At 46.6% G+C, this 18,495-nt stretch overlaps 1 protein-coding gene across 4 annotated transcripts in view; it reads right to left on the reverse strand.

Moving 5' to 3' along the window:
- LOC132383147 (protein phosphatase 1 regulatory subunit 12A-like) overlaps window positions 1-18,495 on the reverse strand; it is a 96,578-nt gene that overhangs the window by 24,069 nt on the left and 54,014 nt on the right. For all 4 annotated transcript variants that reach the window (XM_059953993.1, XM_059953990.1, XM_059953994.1 and 1 more), the window contains 4 exons: window positions 14,030-14,173; window positions 12,912-13,026; window positions 6,376-6,509; window positions 1,183-1,229 (listed from right to left, as the gene is read on the reverse strand). In XM_059953993.1, coding sequence (XP_059809976.1) covers window positions 1,183-1,229; window positions 6,376-6,509; window positions 12,912-13,026; window positions 14,030-14,173 — 440 coding nt within the window. The remainder of the gene's footprint in view (window positions 1-1,182; window positions 1,230-6,375; window positions 6,510-12,911; window positions 13,027-14,029; window positions 14,174-18,495) is intronic.

The raw sequence follows: 18,495 nt of genomic DNA on the forward strand, positions 1-18,495 counted from the left end.
ATGGAATACAGTGTCGGGGCAGTCATGCACTTTGGGAGAAGGAATAAAAGCATATTTTCTAAATGGGGAGAAAATTCAAAAATCCGAGGTTCAAAGGGTCTTGGAAGTCCTCGTAGTTAATTTGCAGGTTGAGTCGGTGGTGAGGAAGGCAGATGCAATGTTAGCATTCATCTTGAGAGGACTAGAATATAAAAGCAAGGATGAAGTGCTGAAAGCTCATAAGGTACTGATGAGGCCTCACTTGGGAGTACTGTGAGCAGTTTTGGGCCTTTTATTTAAGAAAAGATGTGGTGACATTGGAGAGGGTTCAGAGGAGGTTTATGAGAATGATTCCGGGGATGAAAGGTTTATCGTATGAGGAGCTATTGATGATAGCCTTTACTTGCTGGAATTTCGAAAAATGGGTGTGGGGGGGGGGAGGAGATCTCTTTGAAACCCATTAAATGTTAAAAGACCTAGATAGAATGGATGTGGAGAGGATGTTTACTATAGTGGATGAGTCTAGGCGAGGGCACAGCCCCAGAATAAGGGATTTGTCCATTTAGAATGGAGATGAGGAGGAATTTCTTTAGCCAGAGGGTGGGAAATCTGTAGAACTCATTGCCCCAGGTGGCGGTGGAGGCCAGGTCATTGGGTGTACTTAGGGCAAAGGTTGGTAGGTTCTTGATTAGTCGTGGTGTGAAAGGTTACAGGGAGAAGGTAGGAGAATGGTATTGAAAGGGAAATGGATCAACCATAATGAAATCAATCAAATGGCCTAATTCTGCTCCTATGTGTTTTGGTCTTATGGTCAAAATAAATAAAGAGCATGAAGCTGTTTAAACCACACCTTCACCACTGCCATGAAATCCAAAGGAACTGTAGATTTAGATCAGTGATAAAAACAGACTGGATCTGATCTGTACAGGTTCAACCTTTGCAACAAATGACTATCAAAGAATAGTTAGGGTAACTACAGAGAGTTTCAAAGAGGAGGAACAATGCAGGACAGGACAAACAGCTGTTTGTTGCTACAGGGCCAGGGGTTAAACAGACATGACTGAAGCTGGAAATCAGGGAAACTGATCAACTTTAAGCATTTAATTGGAACAGATTGCTTAATTTGTTGTCCAGCACAGATAAAATCTATTAGGCTGTGCGAATCATTTCAATCTGTTCTGTCAATGAGTTAAATAGTCTTGCCTGTCTGCTGAAGTATCCATACTGTTCATCTGTTCTGTGCTGTCTTCCTGAAACACAGCAACACAGAAAACATCATATTAAATAGACAAACCCAACAGTCTGCTCTCTTGTGTTTCTACACAATGAGTGATGATAATATTGGGCTCACTTAGCACAGGGAAACATTTTGCTCATTTAAAAAAATATATTGTTTAATAGAGCAAAAGCCATACAAGCAACACTCTCAGAAAGCAGTAGACATGTATAACAACAGGAAATTAACTTGCAATAGTCTGGGGGTTGGGTTCAAGAGTCACGAGGTAATGTTCCAGCTCTGTAAAACCGTGGTTCAACCGCACTTGGAATATTGTGTTCTGTTCTGATCGCCTCATTATAGGAAGGATGTGGAAGCTTTAGAGAGGGTGCTGAGATTTACCAGCATGCTGCCTGGATGAGAAAGCACGTCTATGAGCACAGCTTGAGTGAGCTAGGGCTTTTCTCTTTGGAGCGGAGGGTGAGAGGTAACTTGACAGAGATGTACAAGATGTTAAGAGGTATAGATCAAGTGGACAGCCAGAGACTTTTTCCAGGGTGGAAATAGCTAATAAGAGGGGTGATTGGAGGAAAGCACGAGGGTAGGGAACGTTAGAGTTAAGTTCTGTTCACAGAGATTGGTGAGCGCATAGAATGCCCAGCCAGGGGTGGTGGTAGAGGCAAATACATTACAGATATTCAATAAAACTCTTGCATAGACACATGAATGGAAGAAAAATGGAGGGCTATGTAGGAGGGAGGGTTAGATTGACCTTAGAGCATGTTAAAAGGTTGGCACAACATTGTGGTCCGAAGGGTCTATACTGTGCTGTATTGTTCTATGTTCTTTAAGAAAATGACAATGTGATTAATGGGCCCAAACCTTACCACATTTGTAATGATGCAATTGGTGAGGCAGCAATCAAGATTAAGTCAGAAGAGATTCTGCAGATGTTGGAAATCCAGAGCAACACACACAAAATGGCATCTTCACCCTTCCTTTCCAGTCCTAATAAGGGTCTTGACCCAAAATGTCAATTGTTTATTAATTTTAATAGATGCTGCCTGATGTGCTGAGTCCTCCAGCATTTTGTGTGTGTTAATCAGGTTCAATTTACATCACATCAAGTTGTAAATACCAATGAATGGAAGATAAAAGCTAAAGGAATAAGCAGTCTTAACAGCAAATGATACAAGTTCTCTCATTCATCCATTATTCTTACAGAAAACATTATATGAAAGCTATCCAGAAAGAGCTGACAATATTATACAGCTATGATGTATCAAAGAACTTACTGTAGGAAATAACCTTGACAAGCAGGGATTTGCCAAACCCTGCCATTCAATCCAATTTTTAAAAAGAGAATCAAATGTCATTTGCAAACAACTAAAGTAGTGTTAAGTTTTAATGAAGGGTTTCGGGCTGAAACTTCGACTGTTTATTCTCCTCCATCAATTATGCCTAGCTAGCCAAGATCCCCCAGCATTCTGGATTTCAGCATCTGCAGTCTCTCGTGTTTAAGAGGTGACAACACAAGTGAACTGAATTTGTCCCTCAGGAAAAAAACATCAATGTAAATTATATTACATTAAGAAAGAGGACAAACCTCTTTTCACCAAAGAAAACAGACTACTACCCAGTCAGGTAAATGCTCTCAGCCCACTCTACAAAAGCAATACTAAGAATCTTGTACATTAAACCAAACCTCCTCAGTTCTAACTTTAGCCCCAACCATACACGACAGCCCTTTCATCTACTATATGAGAACAAGTCATTGCTGAAAAACAAAGTATTCACGCAGATATCATGGCTTCCAATGGTTTGGACATGTTGGATCATGAAATTTCAGGAATCTTGCCCAGGAGGGGCCTGATCAGTTTTGTTCATTTTTTTGTGTGTGGGAAGAGGAATTTGGGGGTCGATGTGCCTGATCAGTTTTGTGTGGGAGAAGGGATTTGGGGGTTGAGATGCCTGTTCTATTTCTGTTTGTTGTGTTTTTAATGGGGAGGTGGGATTTGGGGGTTGATAAGCCTGTTCCACTTCTGTTTGTAGTGTTTTTAATGGGGGGGGGGATTTGGGGGTTGAGATGCCTGTCACATTTGTTGTTTTTTTAATGGGGAGGTGGGATTTGGGGGTTGATATGCCTATTCTGTTTCTGTTTTTGTTTTTTTTAAAATGGGGGGCGGGATTTGGGGGTTGATGATCTTGTGGCTTTTTTTTTCTTTCTTGGTTTCATGGCTACTCAGAGAATTGAAGAATTTCAGAGTTGTGTACATTGAATAAAATGAAACTATAAACTTTTGAAAGCAGCTCTGCCTTGAAAGGTTTGTGAAAAACCTAGCGACATTCATGCACTGAGAATGACAGAAACAAACACTCCTTAAACTAAAGGCACGGACAAGAAGCATTACAACAGAAACTTGCTCTAGTAATCAGATAGGTTTTGTGGGGAGAATTAAATGACAGCCTTTTTCTGGTGGTGAAATGATTCTTTAGTTTAATGCCAACAGGTGACCAAGACTAATCTTGCAATTGGATACATGAGAGATTCTGCAGAAGGTGGAAACCCAGATTAACAAAAACTTAGAAGAACTCAGCAGGTCAGGCAGCATCTATGGAGGGGAATAAATAGACATATTTTTGAGCTGAGTGAAGAAGTCAGAATAAGATGGGTGGAGGGGAAGGAGTATAAGCTAGAAGGTGATAGGTAAAACCAGGTGACGGGGAAAGTAGGTGAGAAGGTGGGAAGTGAGAGCATTTGTTCCTTTCCATAGATGCTGCTTGACCTACTGAGTTCCTCCAGCATTTTATATGTGTTACTCTTGCAATCAGATAAAAGGCAGATGCAAGACAGTAAAGTATCTGTAGGACAGGCCATTTCCTTGCATTTCAATACCACAACTTACCACTGTCTCTGCAACTAGGCAAGAAGTCGCAGGCCAACATAAAATAGATCTATGTTTGCAGGAACTGGAGACGATTACGATCACCAAAGAACTGCTACTGAACAAGGTGCTAAAACAAAGGACGCTGGTGCAAATAAGAGCTGATGTAGGAGGCAACGTATAGGTGGAGGTATAAGATTGCCTAGCTGGTAGGGAGGATATACACACACACACACACACACACACGGTACTTTTTTTCTCCTCTTAAAGCAGGAGACTGAAGGGTGACCTTATATATTTGTATAAGATCATGAGGGGCATAAATTTTATGTAAGATAAAATTAGCTCGATTTCTCACATATACATTGAAACATACAGTGAAATACATCATTTGCATCAACAACTAACACAGTCCAAGGATGTGTTGTAAGCAGTCTACAAGTGTCGCCACACTTCTGCCACCAACATAGCATGCCAACAACTTGCTAATCCTAACCCGCAGATCTTTGGACTGTGCAAGGAAACCCATGCAGTCATGGGTGCATGCACAAATGCCTTCAGACAGCAGCGGGAAATGAACCCCAATCACTGGTTGGCACAACTAACCACTACGGTACGTCCTGTGCGTACTTCCAGGGTTGGGGAATCTAGAACGAGGGGACACTGGTTTAAAATGAGAAGGGAAAGATTTGATAGAAACTTGAACAGAAACCCTTTTTTAAAACAATACACAGAGGGTGGTATGGAATGATCTCCCTGAGGAAGTGGTTGAGGCACATATAGTAACATTTAAAAGGCAGTTGGACCGGTAAGGTCCAAGGATATTGGCCATGGGCAGCCAAATAGGACAAGCTAAGATTGGCATCTTAGTTGGCATGGACTAGTGGGCTGAAGAGCTAGTGTCTGTGCTGTGCGACTTTAAGATTCTCTAGAAGGGTCTTTCCCTAATTGGCCTACATCTTTACCAGTTTATAGAATTGAAGGGATCATAGCACTTCAACTGTGCGTGATTGTTGTAACTGTTAACAAGTCAAAAGGCAATCTGGGAAGATACAAGAAGGAGATAGATGAGTTGGTGGACAGAGAACTGGCAAGTGGAGACCAATGTGGCCAATGCAAAACTTCCCATTGTGGTATGATACAAAAAAACCAAATGCTAGACTGTGTTGTGCCAGCAAATAATTTGCTACAGACCAGCAGGCAAGTGCAGAACATAATTAGGAAAGATATCAGAGTGTCACTGGTTATTGCTAGAGGAAACAAACAGACTATTAGGGCATTAATGCTTTGGTTACAGAGTCACTCCGCGAGATCACACCTGGAGTACCACCACTGGTCTCCTTTGTCAAGGAAGAATGGTAATGCATTGGAGATACTTCAGAGAAGGTTTACCTACATAATACCCTAGTTTGTACAGAGGAGGCTTGTTTTCTGCTGGAATTTAGATGAGGGAGGAGACTTGTGGAAGAGTGGGCATGCGTTTAAGGTGAGAGGGGATAAGTACATCAGAAAAGTGCAAGATTTTCATTTAAAATGCAGAGAGTGGTGGGTGGCTGCAGTGGAGTGCCTGGGTTGGTGGTGGAGGCAGCTCTGATAGAGGTGTTCATAGCTAGGCACATGAATGTGAGGAAAATGGAAGGATATGGACAGTGAAGTTAGGATTTACCATCAGAGAACAGGTTGAATACAGGCAAGATAAACAAGTGCTGAACATTTTTGAAGGATCAAGGACCAATCTTATTTGTCATATACATTCATGTGTTTTGGAGATTTGCTGCGATGTGTTGGTCAGAGCGCGACATGCAACAAATAATATTCAATTATTACTAAGAATAAATAATTATATTAAAAAGTTGGAGGTTAAAGTATGGATGTGGGATAAAATGTGAATAAATATCAGCATGTATTTACAAAGTAAACAAAATTATAAAAAGCTGGTTTAAAGTATGCAGTGACGGGGAGTAATAGAAGGAAGTGTGGGGGCAACTAGAATGGTAGAGCAGATTAATTGCCTATAAACAGCTCATATAAACCTACTAGCCCTGGGAATGACAACCTCTTCTGGTTTCTTCCACTGCACAGAGGGCTATAATTTAAATACCCACAACAATTCAGAATCAAGAGTTACAGGTAAGTAGAAAGCAAATGTTTTGGAAGTAGCTTCCAACCGTTGTACACAAGCAAACTTGGTCTCCCAAACCAGTGTTGCCCAGCTAAGAATGCTCCATAATTCAGCGCGCTCTCCAATTACCTCTTTAGAGTTACTCCTCCCTGGTACACACAAACCCTGCTCACCTCTTCTGTGGAATCTGTTTTGCCAGTAAACCGGCGTTCTTTCCTGGCTTTCCGTCGATCTCGCACAGATAGCCGATTCCGATTGTTATTGTCACCATCCCCTCCTTCCCTTTTGCTGCTTTCCGACTCCTCGCCTGGAAGAGAAAGAAATTGTCTATGTGGTGTAACCCCTCTCAAAATAAATACTGTAAAAGCTTCAAGAGAAACTAGCTATTTGCAAAATTGTTATAGTGTGGCTCCTAAATGGTGTATGAGGAACCTAAGAAATCAGTCAAAATAATAATCAGTCACAAAGCCATTTTGGAAACAGGCCATTTGGCCCATCAGATCCATGTACACCTCTGGGAATCCATGTGTATTAATCAGCACTCCGTCAATAGCCTTCTATGCCAAGGCGACTGAAATGCTTGCCCTGGCCCTACCTAAACACTGTAAACACCTCTGCTTCCATCACTCCCTCATGGAGTGCATTCCAGGTACAGGCCACTCTCAGGATGAAAATGGTTCCCTTTAAATCTCTTACCTCTTAGCCTAATTTTATGTCCTCCAGTCTCATCTTCCTCCAATGTGGGGAGAAGTTCTGCGCCGTCTACCCGATCTATAGTCCTCAATTGTATATGTATGTTCCTGACTACCTCCTTCGCTCCATTTTGGGAAATGAACCCAGCCTCTCCTCTCTCTCCTCATAACTGGAACTCTGCTTCCCAAACAACATCCCAGCAATTCTCCTCCACACCCTCCTTAGTGTTGTTATATGCTTCCTATTGCTTGGTGACCAGAACTACACACAGTTGAAATATGTGCAAAGTTTGAACACCGGAGCATAACCTCCGCCCCCCCCCCCACCCCCATTTATAAGAGAGAACTAACTTCGATCTACTTGCAGTAAGTTGACATCTACACAATGGGAAATATTGAGAAGAAATTACAAAAGTTATTGCCTTGTTAAATGTTTTGCTACTGTGCAAATGTCATCTTGCTGCGAGTAGATACACCCATAAGCTATCTTTGCCAGACCTCCTTTATATTAAGTTCTTCATCATTACGTGCTGTATTTTATGGCATAGGTGATCATGGTTCCACATGGCAAAATTTTTACAGAAGTGGCTTGCCTTTGCCTTCTTCTGGACAGTGTCTTTACAAGATTGCCTGGTGTCAGTAGTCACAAAACCAGGTCTTGTGATATCCACCAGCTACTAACTGCCATCTGCTCTCATGGTTTCATGTGACTCTGATCGGGGGTGGGAGAATAAGCCAGTGCTCAAGGGTCATCTGCAGGCTAGTGGAGGGAAGAGGTGCCTTATACCTCTGGGGTCAGTCCGTAATTGTCGCCATGCTTCAGGCGCCAACAAAGCATGTCCACAACTTACTAACCCTAACCCGTACAGCATTATCAGGTGTTTCAAGTGCTGCAATGACAACTCGATCCAGCATCAAGTCGTTGCCACCCAGCGACAGGGGCAGTAGGGCATCATCAAGTAAGGCCGCCCACGCAAGAGCTAAAGCAGAATCCGCCAAGGTGCGAGTGCGCTACGCCAAACGAGAAGCAAAATTGAAAATGGAAGCGGCTGCCAGAGAAGCCGAAAACCAAATGGAAGAAGCTGCCAGAGAAGCCAAAAACCGGAAGGAAGCAGCTGCCAGAGAAATGGAAAAGGCTGCCAGAGAAGCCCAAAACCAGTTGGAAAGGGCAAGGATAGTGGCAGAGTTAGAAATGCTGACGCTGGAACAAGAAGAAGAAGCTGCCAGGGTGGAAGCAGAGTTAATAGAAGCTGCTGAAGGAATGCATGATCTGGTTGACGTAAAATCTACTTCAGAAAAGACCAGATTGGAATGCACGAGCGACTATGTCCAATCTCAAATGGACTGGAAGATTCGTTCTTCCTCTCCATACTTATACGATAACGCCCCACGTCATGAGGAGCCTCAGGAGAGGCCTGATTGCATCACATCCATCCAAGGAAGACAATTTACCCTTGCAACTCCGCGATGAACTCAAGAATGAAAGGGGTCATGACAAGTACTTCTCGACACCAAACTTACCAGATTTGGGAAGAGAGGCAAAGACCGAATTCAGAATGGCAAATTCCATAACAGATGTACGCCCTCGGTCATATATCCGCCGACATATTCCCCCAGCCCGCATGCCACTTGCAATTGAACCCCTGGCACAGTATTTAGCATGACGAGATCTTGTCACTTCAGGACTATACCAGTTCGACGATAAACCTGAAAATGACTGTGCATGTACTCCACATTCACCAACGCTATCGACGGAATCCAGCTCAGAGCAACCCAAGAGTTGGATCTTATGGTGAAATGGCTGGGGAAAGAATCATGCGAACAGGTGAGACGCATACGTTCCGTGTACATCAACAACCCTGAGCTAGCCTTAAGCAAAGCATGGGAGAGACTTCGGGAGGGCTATGCGGCCCCCAAAATTATTGAAGCGGCACTATACCGACGTCTGGAAAATTTTCCTAAGGTGTCAGCCAAGGACCACATTAAGTTAAGGGAGCTCGGAGATTTACTCATGGAGATTCAAGGCGCCAAAGAAGATGGCTACTCAACTGGTCTAGTATACCTAGATACTCCATCCGGAATTAGACAAATCGTGGACAAACTTCCATTTGGGCTGCAGGACAGATGGGTGTCTGTTGCCTCAGAGTACAAAGAAGACCACAATGGTCGATTTCCTCCCTTTGAGTATTTCACTAGGTTTGTGTGCAAGGAGGCGAAGAAGTGAAACGACCCTGGCCTCATGGGTCCAGGAAACAGCACAATTTACACCAAGCCAGATAAATCCTCTTCGAATTATTTCAACATTAATAAACCTGTCTCAGTGCTTAAGACTGAAGTCTTTACAACTAACCATGACCCTAGCAAGAATTGTCCATTGCATAACAAACCCCACCCCCTCAGAAAATGCAGAACGTTTAGGAAAAAACCCCTTGAAGAGAGGATGGCCCTTCTCAAGGAGAAAAGAATATGTTTTAAATGCTGTTCCTCCACCTCTCACTTTGCTACAGAGTGTACGATTGCCATGAAGTGTCCGGAATGTAATAGCACTAATCACGATGGGGCCATGCATCCCGGCCCGTTACTGCAAACCGACAACGCTCCTTCACCCCCACAACAGGACGGCGGGGAGGGAGAGGCTCACTCCAGGACAACTGTTGTCAGCTCGAGCTGTACAGAAGTTTGCGGTCAAGCTCAGTCAAGCCATTCTTGTTCAAAGATCTGCCTCACTAAGGTGTACCCTAAGGGAGCTAAAGACAAGGCCATCAAAGCTTATGTAATTCTGGACGATCAGAGCAATCGCTCACTAGTCGGTCCAGAGTTCTTTAACTTGTTCAACATTGAGAGTGAGCAGTTCCCATACTACCTTAGAACTTGCTCAGGCAACGTGGAAACTCATGGAAGGAAGGCAGAAGGCTTCCAGCTCGAGTCTCTGGATGGTGAAGTCGTCATCTGTCTCCCTCCGCTCTTAGAGTGCAATGAAATTTCGAATAACCGCACTGAGATCCTGACGCCAAGCGCAGTGCTACACCAGCCACATCTCCACCACATCGCCAAACACATCCCAGAACTGGATCCAAAAGCAGAAATACTCCTGCTATTAGGAAGAGATGTTCCCCATGTGCACAAAGTTAGGCAGCAGGTCAATGAACCACACGATGCCCCCTTTGCGCAACGTCTGGATCTGGGCTGGGTGGTGATAGGAGAGGTGTGCCCTGGCAATGTACACAAACCGACGGTTAGCACACTCAAGACCAATGTGCTAGAGAGTGGCTGCCAGTCAATTTTTCAACCCCGCACAAGTGTCACGTGTCTTAAGGAAGCACAAGGCTTTAACAAACGTAAAGTAACTGACGAGTCGCTGGGTCAGTCAGTCTTCGCTCAAACTGAGAATGATAATAAACTTGCTCAATCACCTCAAGTTGCCATTTTCTTAAAAATAATGGACACCAAGGTCTTCAGAGATGAAGCAAATAATGGGGTCGCCCCACTGCCTTTCAGAGATCCACGCCAGTGCTTGCCAAACAACAAAGAGCAGGCAGTCAAGCGGTTCACGCCCTTGCAAAAAACCCTGAAAAGGAAAACTGAGATGCAGCAACGCACCCGATTGACCCACGAGGTACTGTGCACACTAATGGCAGAGGTCACAGCCATTATAAATGCACGACCACTTCTACCCGTGTCTTGCGACCCAGAAAACCCCTTCATACTCTCGCCATCGATGTTCCTTACACAGAAGGCAGGAGCTCCCCCTCCACCAGGGAACTTCTCTGATAAGGATTTGTACTTAAAGCAATGGAGATAGGTCCAGGCTCTGGCAAATCGGTTCTGGTCTCGTTGGAGACAGCAATATCTACCTTTTTTGCAACACAGACAAAAGTGGACAGAACCCTGCAGGAATCTTCAAGTGGGAGATTTAGTCCTGCTCAGGGACAAGCAAATCGCCCGCAACTGCTGGCCAATGGCCAAAATCACTGCTACATTCCCTAGTAGGGAATGTCAGGAGGGTTGAGTTGAAAACTACCGACCAAGGCGATGTGAAAATTTACCAAAGGCCAGTTACAGAAGTCATTCTATTAAGGACTGATTTAGAGACTGAAGTTTTGTATTATGTTCATTGTGACCTTACGAAGGTCAAGCGGGGAGTGTGTTGCCTTTATGGCAGTTATTTAGTTTATAATATTTTCGCCTTAGTAATTTGTTTGTTAGCATTTTAGTTAAAGTTAGGATTGTTTAAAGTAAATTCGTTGTCTGTGATATATCGCGGCATGTGATGACGTCACATCCGGTTTCACCGCGTCCTGTGAGAAAATACTGGTTTGGAGAAACGGGAAGGAGGGGGCCACACATGTGCAAGTCCAGCACAAGAAAGGTTGTCTTTCTATGCACTAGAAACATAGTGAGGGAACGCCGTAAGTCATGAGATAATCGATATGTTGAATTAAAATGTTAACGCTGATCCTGTTAAAAGTAACGACGGTCGATAAGGATTATGCTTTCGTTAGTTAAAGAGTTGCGGATAGTTTGTGTTGAAGTGTATTTAAAGCAGTCAATGGCGTAGGTAGATTCTGACTGTATGCTGCACTTTAATGTAATGTAGTTGTTGTAGTTTTACTTTTGCAAGTATTTACGATGTACATGTAATATCAAGAAGGAAACAAATGCTGTACAAATCTTGTATTATCAACAGTTTTCACCATACGTTAACGTGGAAGAGTGAACAGTAAACGGTTAATCTTACTGCGACCCTGTCTTCATTAACAACAGTTTACCTCGGCGTTTAGTTCAGCGTTATCTTACACGCCGAGCGAGAACACTACAGTCGCCATGCTTTTGGCGCCAACAAAGCATGTCCACAACTTACTAACCCTAACCCGTACATCTTTAGAATGTGGGAAGAAACCCACGTGGTAACAACTGCCTTACAGACAGCAGCAGGGATTGAACCCAGATTACTGGTGCTGTAAAGCGTTAAGCTAACTGCTGTGCTACTGTGTCACCCCTACATAATGTAGCAATGTCTAACAGTGCATTTATCTCTTCCGCCTTAACTTTCTCCCAGGCCTCCCCCACCCCCCATCTCGAATGGAATTCTATAACCTACGATAGAGTTGTCAGTCTTGTCCATTCATCAATTATGTCCCAGTGATGGCAACAACATCACGTACCTGTGTTAAAGCTCCGAGTTATTTACTTTACTAAGTGATACTCCTTGTGTTCAAATAGATGCACTTTAGCTTGAACCCCCTTGACATTCACCAACTTGTTTTGCCTACTGGACACACTGACTTTTGCACCTCTCCATCAGAGTGACTATCCCAAATTAGGAATGCATGCCTTCCACTCAAGGGATATATTGGGGCGAAATTTAATATTGCACTCAGTAACACCACCAATATCTAATTTCTTGGTTGAGTGAGAGATTTTCTGTTTGGAGCAGAGAATGAGAGAAGACATGATGTGTATATGATGATAGGAGGCAGAGATTGAGTGGACAGCGATGGGAATATTTCCCAGGACTATGAGAGGATATATTTTTAAGGTGATTGGAGGAAAGTATGGGGGAGGGGTGGGGTGTGAGTGTGGATACACAACCAGTGGTGGCAGAGACTGGACATTTAACAGACTTAGAAAAGCAAATGGATGAAAGAAAAATAGATGGCTACTCAGGAGGGAAGGGGTAGATTGATCTTGGAGTAGGTTAAAAAGTCGGCACAACATTGTGGGCCAAAGGGCCTGTACTGTACTGTAATGTTCTGTGTTCTTTACTCATAGCACTGATGGGTTGTCTGTAACACAGTGGAAACTTTCTTCATGACAGCAATTCATTGGGTGTTACATTACATTACAAACTAATGAAATTCCCCAGTAACATCTTTGCAACCTGATTACAATGGTGGTCACTCTAAAAACACAAGGAAAACCAAAGCCTCCGCGGTCTGTTCTTGTGTGTGGTTCATACAAGCTGGGAAGAGAACATTTCCTGTCGTAAAACAAACATTAGCATGATTTCAGTTTACCTTTATCAGAGCCCTGAGAAGATGCAGGAACAGAGTATCTGGAATACGCAGGAGTGAGTGAGGAGCCAGAGTTAACAGTGTCTGTGGCCAGGGGTCTCAGTCGACTACCCACATCCTGTGGGGGTAGCACAGAAAACATTGGTTTGGTTTGAGAGCAGAACAAAAATAAACGCCATTCTTTAGAGATAAGAGGAAGCATTCAGAATTGTCAGCGCACCAGCAATTAGTGGTCCAATAATCTATCAATACTAAACAACAGAACTTAAAAATATTTTGATTCATCTAACAGAAATCACGGCATCGTATTTTCATTTCTATAAGATACGCTGGTTGTCAGCACACACAGATGTTGGCGTGAGCTGTTTCCAACCAGATCTCCACATCGGCGCACACCAAATGTGCAGTACAGGAGTGACAGTTCCTGTTTAAACCTGAGCACATTAGACCATTAGACAAGGGAGCAGAATTATGCCATTCAGCCCATCTTGTCTGTTCCACCACCCCATCATGGCTGATTTATTCTCTCCCAACCCCTCCCCCTGCTTTCTCCCTATAACTTTTGACTCCCTGGCTAATCAAGAACCTATCAACCTCTGCCTTAAATATCCCCAAATAACTTATTAACTTGTTCTCTACAGCCACCCATGGTCATGAATTTTACAGCTAAATCTAAAGGCTAAAGAAATTCCTCATCTCTGTTCTAAAGGGACATCCTTTTATTCAGAGGCTGTGCCTTCTGGTCCTAGACCCTCCCACTATCGGAAACGTCCTCTCCACATCCACACTTGGTGGAAGTTCAATATTTGGCAGGTATCAGTGGACCAGTTCCACCGGTTGATGGCTGATTTGAATCTTAACCTCAACACCCACTTCTGTTTCATATATTTTTACAGCAGTATAAGAATCTATCAATTTTCATCCACAAATTTTCAATTCCATACTCTTTTATCAAGTTTTTCTTTGCCTGTGTAACTATTTCCCATTGGTCTTGTTTTAAATAATGTGCCTTGGAATTGCCCTAATGTTTTAAACTGATGCACCTTGCTTGAGACTCCCTGCATCAGAGGCACTTGTTTCAGTCTTCCCCGCCAACTCTGAGCTACCTCAATTTTTCATACCTTGTCATCACTCACTGAACTCCTTTCTCTCCTGCTATCATTCTCTTTCATTTCTTCCCTCCTTTCCAGCTGCTCTTGGGGTTTCTTTTCAGTGGCAATACCGAGGGTCTTCTCTGCCTCCTTAAGATCAGTGAGAGTAACACCCTGCGAACAAAAAGGTACAGAGATCTAGAACAAATGTTTCTTCCCTGAAGTACATTCATCTGAAATTTGACCTATGCCAAACACAACGAGTACGGATTCAGGGAGAAGGGCTTGTACCTTAATGGGAAATAATCTGTCAGCAATGCCTTGCACATCCCCCTACCTCCAACCCACAGGGACAAACAGTGAAAATAAAATTGGGGTATGGTCCATTTCTTAAACTAGACCAAAATTTACTTCTGGACAGTGTACTCAAAATGTGCAAAAGCATTTGTTTCACATTTTCTTTAACTAACTCTGTTAATTTTTTTCTCCAGTTAAACATGAGGCTGTGGCGACCCACTTCCTAGCGCACTCGAACCGGCTCACAAATACCCAGCGCGCTGGCATAAAGGCCAGTCCCAAAAGGGCACCAGGTCTGCTTCACCAACAAAGGGAAAAGCCCGCGCGGGACTGTGAATACGTGCCCCCTACAGCATCCGCGCGCGGGGAGGGCGGGATCAGGGAGACTTTAAAGTGAGCCCGCGAAGTTCGAATAAAATCTTCTTCTTTAACTGCAGTTTACCGACTCCGCGTCGTTATTTCAGCGCTGCGTGTAGCACACCGCTACAATTGGTGACACCGACGGTCCAAACGATATTTGGACCGGAGATGAATGACGCCGCATCTGTTCATGCGGTTTTGTTGAAGCTGCCAAGCTTCTGGACACTGCGACCTCACCTACGGTTCCAGCAAGCAGAAGCCCAAATCCACGTTCGGCAGATAACCTCAGAGGACACACGGTACTACTACATGGTGAGCTCTCTCGACCAGGAAACAGTGGCCCAGGTTGAGGAGTTCGTACAGTCTCCCCCAGCAGACGGCAAATACACGGAATTCAAAGCCCTGCTCATAAGGACTTTCGGACTCTCACGGTGTGAGCGGGCTGCCTGTTTACTGCACCTGGTTGGCTTGGGGGACAGACCTCCATCGGCTTTAATGAATGAGATGTTGTCTCTGGCCAGAGGACACAAGCCCTGCCTCATGTTTGAGCAGGCATTCCTGGAGCAGCTGCCTGAGGACATACGCCTGCTGCTGTCCGACGCTGATTTCAGCGACCCCCCCAGAAGGTGGCAGCCCGGGCGGACTTGCTGTGTAACGCCAAGCAGGTGAGTGGGGCATCCGTCGCACAGATCACCAGGCCACGCTCCCAGCAGCAAACCAGACCCGGCCTGGCCACAGAGCTGCTAACCCCAGAGGCAGGGGTGGGGAGCCCAATGAACAATGGTGCTTCTACCACCAGCGGTGGGGCGGAGAAGCAAGTTCCCGGGAAACGCCAGAGCCAGCCGCCGCTGATGGCTACGGCGGCTGGCCTCATGTATAGGTGGGACAAGAGGTTTGGACGCCATTTTTTGGTTGACACCGGTGTCGAGATCAGCGTCTTACCTCCGACGAGTTACGACACCCACAACAGGGCATCGGGTCCCACCCTGAGGGCCGTGAACGGCAGCACAGTAAGATCCTACGGCACCCATACAGTGCAGCTACAGTTTGGCTCCAGCAGGTTCACGTGGGACTTCACACTGGCTGCCGTAGCCCAACTGCTTCTGGGTGTGGATTTTTTGCAGGCTCACAGCCTGCTGGCCGACCTGCCGAGGCAGAGACTGGTCCATGCTGAGACCTTTCAGACATTCTCCCTGGGTGCAGCCCAGTTGCCAGCCCCTCACCTCGACTCCATCACGCTGTCCGACGACAACTTCACCAGGGTCCTGGCGGATTTCCCATCAGTTCTGGCACTGCAGTTCACAGCAGCCATGCCCCGACACGGCGTACAGCACCACATCCCAACCCAGGGACCACCCCTCCACGCCCATGCTCGAAGGCGTCCCCCAGACAAGCTCTGACTGGCGAAGGAGGAGTTCAAGATGGAGGAATTGGGGATCATATGGCGGTCCGACAGCCCGTGGGCCTCCCCCCTGCACATGGTGCCCAAAGCGACAGGAGGCTGGAGACCATGCGGTGACTACCGCAGGCTGAACGAGGCTACAACACCGGACCACTACCCGGTGCCGCACATTCAGGACTTCGCAGCAAACCTGCACGGCGCATGGATCTTCTCCAAGGTAGACCTTGTCCGGGGATACCATCAAATCCCGATGCATCCGGACGTCCCCAAAATGGCACTCATCACCCCGTTCAGCCTTTTCGAGTTCCTCCGCATGCCGTTCCGCCTGAAGAATGCCGCACAGACCTTCCAGCGGTTAATGGACGTGGTGGGACGCAACCTGGACTTTGCTTTCATCTATTTGGATGACATCCTCATAGCCAGCAGCAGTCGTCAGGAGCATCTGTCCCACCTCCGTCAACTCTACACCCGAGTGAGTGAGTACGGTCTAACAATCAACCCGGTCAAATGCCAGTTCGGGCTCGACACCATCAACTTCCTGGGCCACAGGATTACTAAAGACGGGGGAGCCCCTCTGCCCACTAAGGTAGACGCAGTCCGCCATTTTCCCCGACCCACCACAATCAAAGGCCTTCAGGAATTTGTGGGTATGGTAAATTTCTACCACCGCTTCCTCCCTTCAGCTCCCCGAATCACGTGCCCCCTGTTCGCCCTGATGTCGGGTCCGGGCAAGGACATTACCTGGGACGAGGAGTCCACTGCCGCTTTAATTAAAACCAAAGAAGCCTTGGCAAACGCCGCGATGCTAGTGCACCCCAGAATGGACGTCCCTACCGCCCTCACAGAGGACGCATCTAACACGGCAGTCGGTGAGGTACTGGAGCAATCGACGGGCGCTGGCAACCCCTGGCGTTTTTCAGCAAACACCTGCGACCACCCGAGCTCAAATACAGTGCTTTCGACCGGGAACTGTTGGCGCTATATCTGGCAATCCGGCATTTCAGGTCCTTCACCGCGTTCACGGACCACAAGCCGCTTACCTTTATGTTCACTAAGGTGTCCGATCCCTGGTCATCTCTGAATACACGACGGATGTCCGGCACGTCTCGGGTAAGGACAATGTCGTGGCGGACGTGCTCTCTTGCCCTAACATTCATGCCCTTTCCCAAGGGGTAGACTTTGAGGCACTGGCAGAGGCGCAGCAGGCAGACGAGGAGATCCCTAGTTACAGAACCGCAGTCTCCGGTTTGCAGCTCCAGGACCTCCCCACAGGCCCAGGTGACAGGACTCTACTCTGTGACGTCACCACCGGCCAACCCCGTCCCGTTGTCCCGGCAAACTGGCGGCGACGCATTTTTGACTCCATTCATAAATTAGTGCACCCCTCCATCAGGACAATCGTCCGGATGGTCTCCAGCAGGTTCGTTTGGCACGGACTCTGCAAGCAGGTCAGTGAATGGGCCAAAATGTGCATGCACTGCCAGGCGGCCAAGGTGCAGCGGCACACCAAAGCTCTGCCGCAGCAGTTCTATCCCACCCACTGGCGTTTCGACCATATTCATGTGGATATTGTGGGCCCCCTGCCAGTGTGGCGCGGAGCGCAGCACCTCCTCACTATCGTGGACCGGTTCACCAGATGACCAGAGGCGATCCTGCTCACCGACACCACCTCTGAATCTTGCGCCCGGGCACTGATCACCACCTGGGTGTCCCGCTTTGGTGTACCGGCCCACATTACCTCCAACAGAGGCGCCCAGTTCACCTCCAGCCTGTGGCCAGCTATGGCCAGCCTTTTGGGGACTCAGCTGCACCACACAACTGCCTACCACCCACAGTCGAACGGACTAGTAGAGTGTTTCCACCGTCACCTAAAGTCGGCTCTCATGCCCGCCTGCGAGGAGCTAACTGGGTGGACCAGCTTCCCTGGGTCCTACTCGGCATCCGCACGGCACCCAAAGACAATTTGCACACCTTGTTGGCCGAGTTGGTGTACGGCGCACCCCTGGTCGTCCCCGGGGAGTTCATACCAGCTCCAAGGGGGCAAGAGGAGTAACCAGCAGCAGTCCTGGGCTGACTACGCGAGAGGCTCGGCAACCTGGCCCCCATACCCACTTCGCAGCATGGGCAGAACCCGACCTGCGTACCCAAAGACCTGCAGAACTGTAAGTTTGTGTTTGTATGAAGGGGCGGGCATCGGCCACCGCTGCAACGGCCTTACGGGTCCACGTTCATGCTGGACTTTGTGGGGAGAGAGGAGGTTTTCACGGTGGACCGACTCAAATCGGCCCATGTAGACATGGCGCAACCAGTCGAGTTTCCGGCACCGGAGTGCAGAGGCCAACCTCCCAAACAGGGTCCGGCCCAGACTGTGGACATTGGGGGGGGGGGGTATGTGGCGACCCACCTCCTAGTGCACTCGAACCGACTCACAAAAAGC

The sequence above is a fragment of the Hypanus sabinus genome, chromosome 29 (genome assembly GCF_030144855.1).
Source record: "Hypanus sabinus isolate sHypSab1 chromosome 29, sHypSab1.hap1, whole genome shotgun sequence".
Lineage (NCBI taxonomy): Eukaryota > Metazoa > Chordata > Chondrichthyes > Myliobatiformes > Dasyatidae > Hypanus > Hypanus sabinus.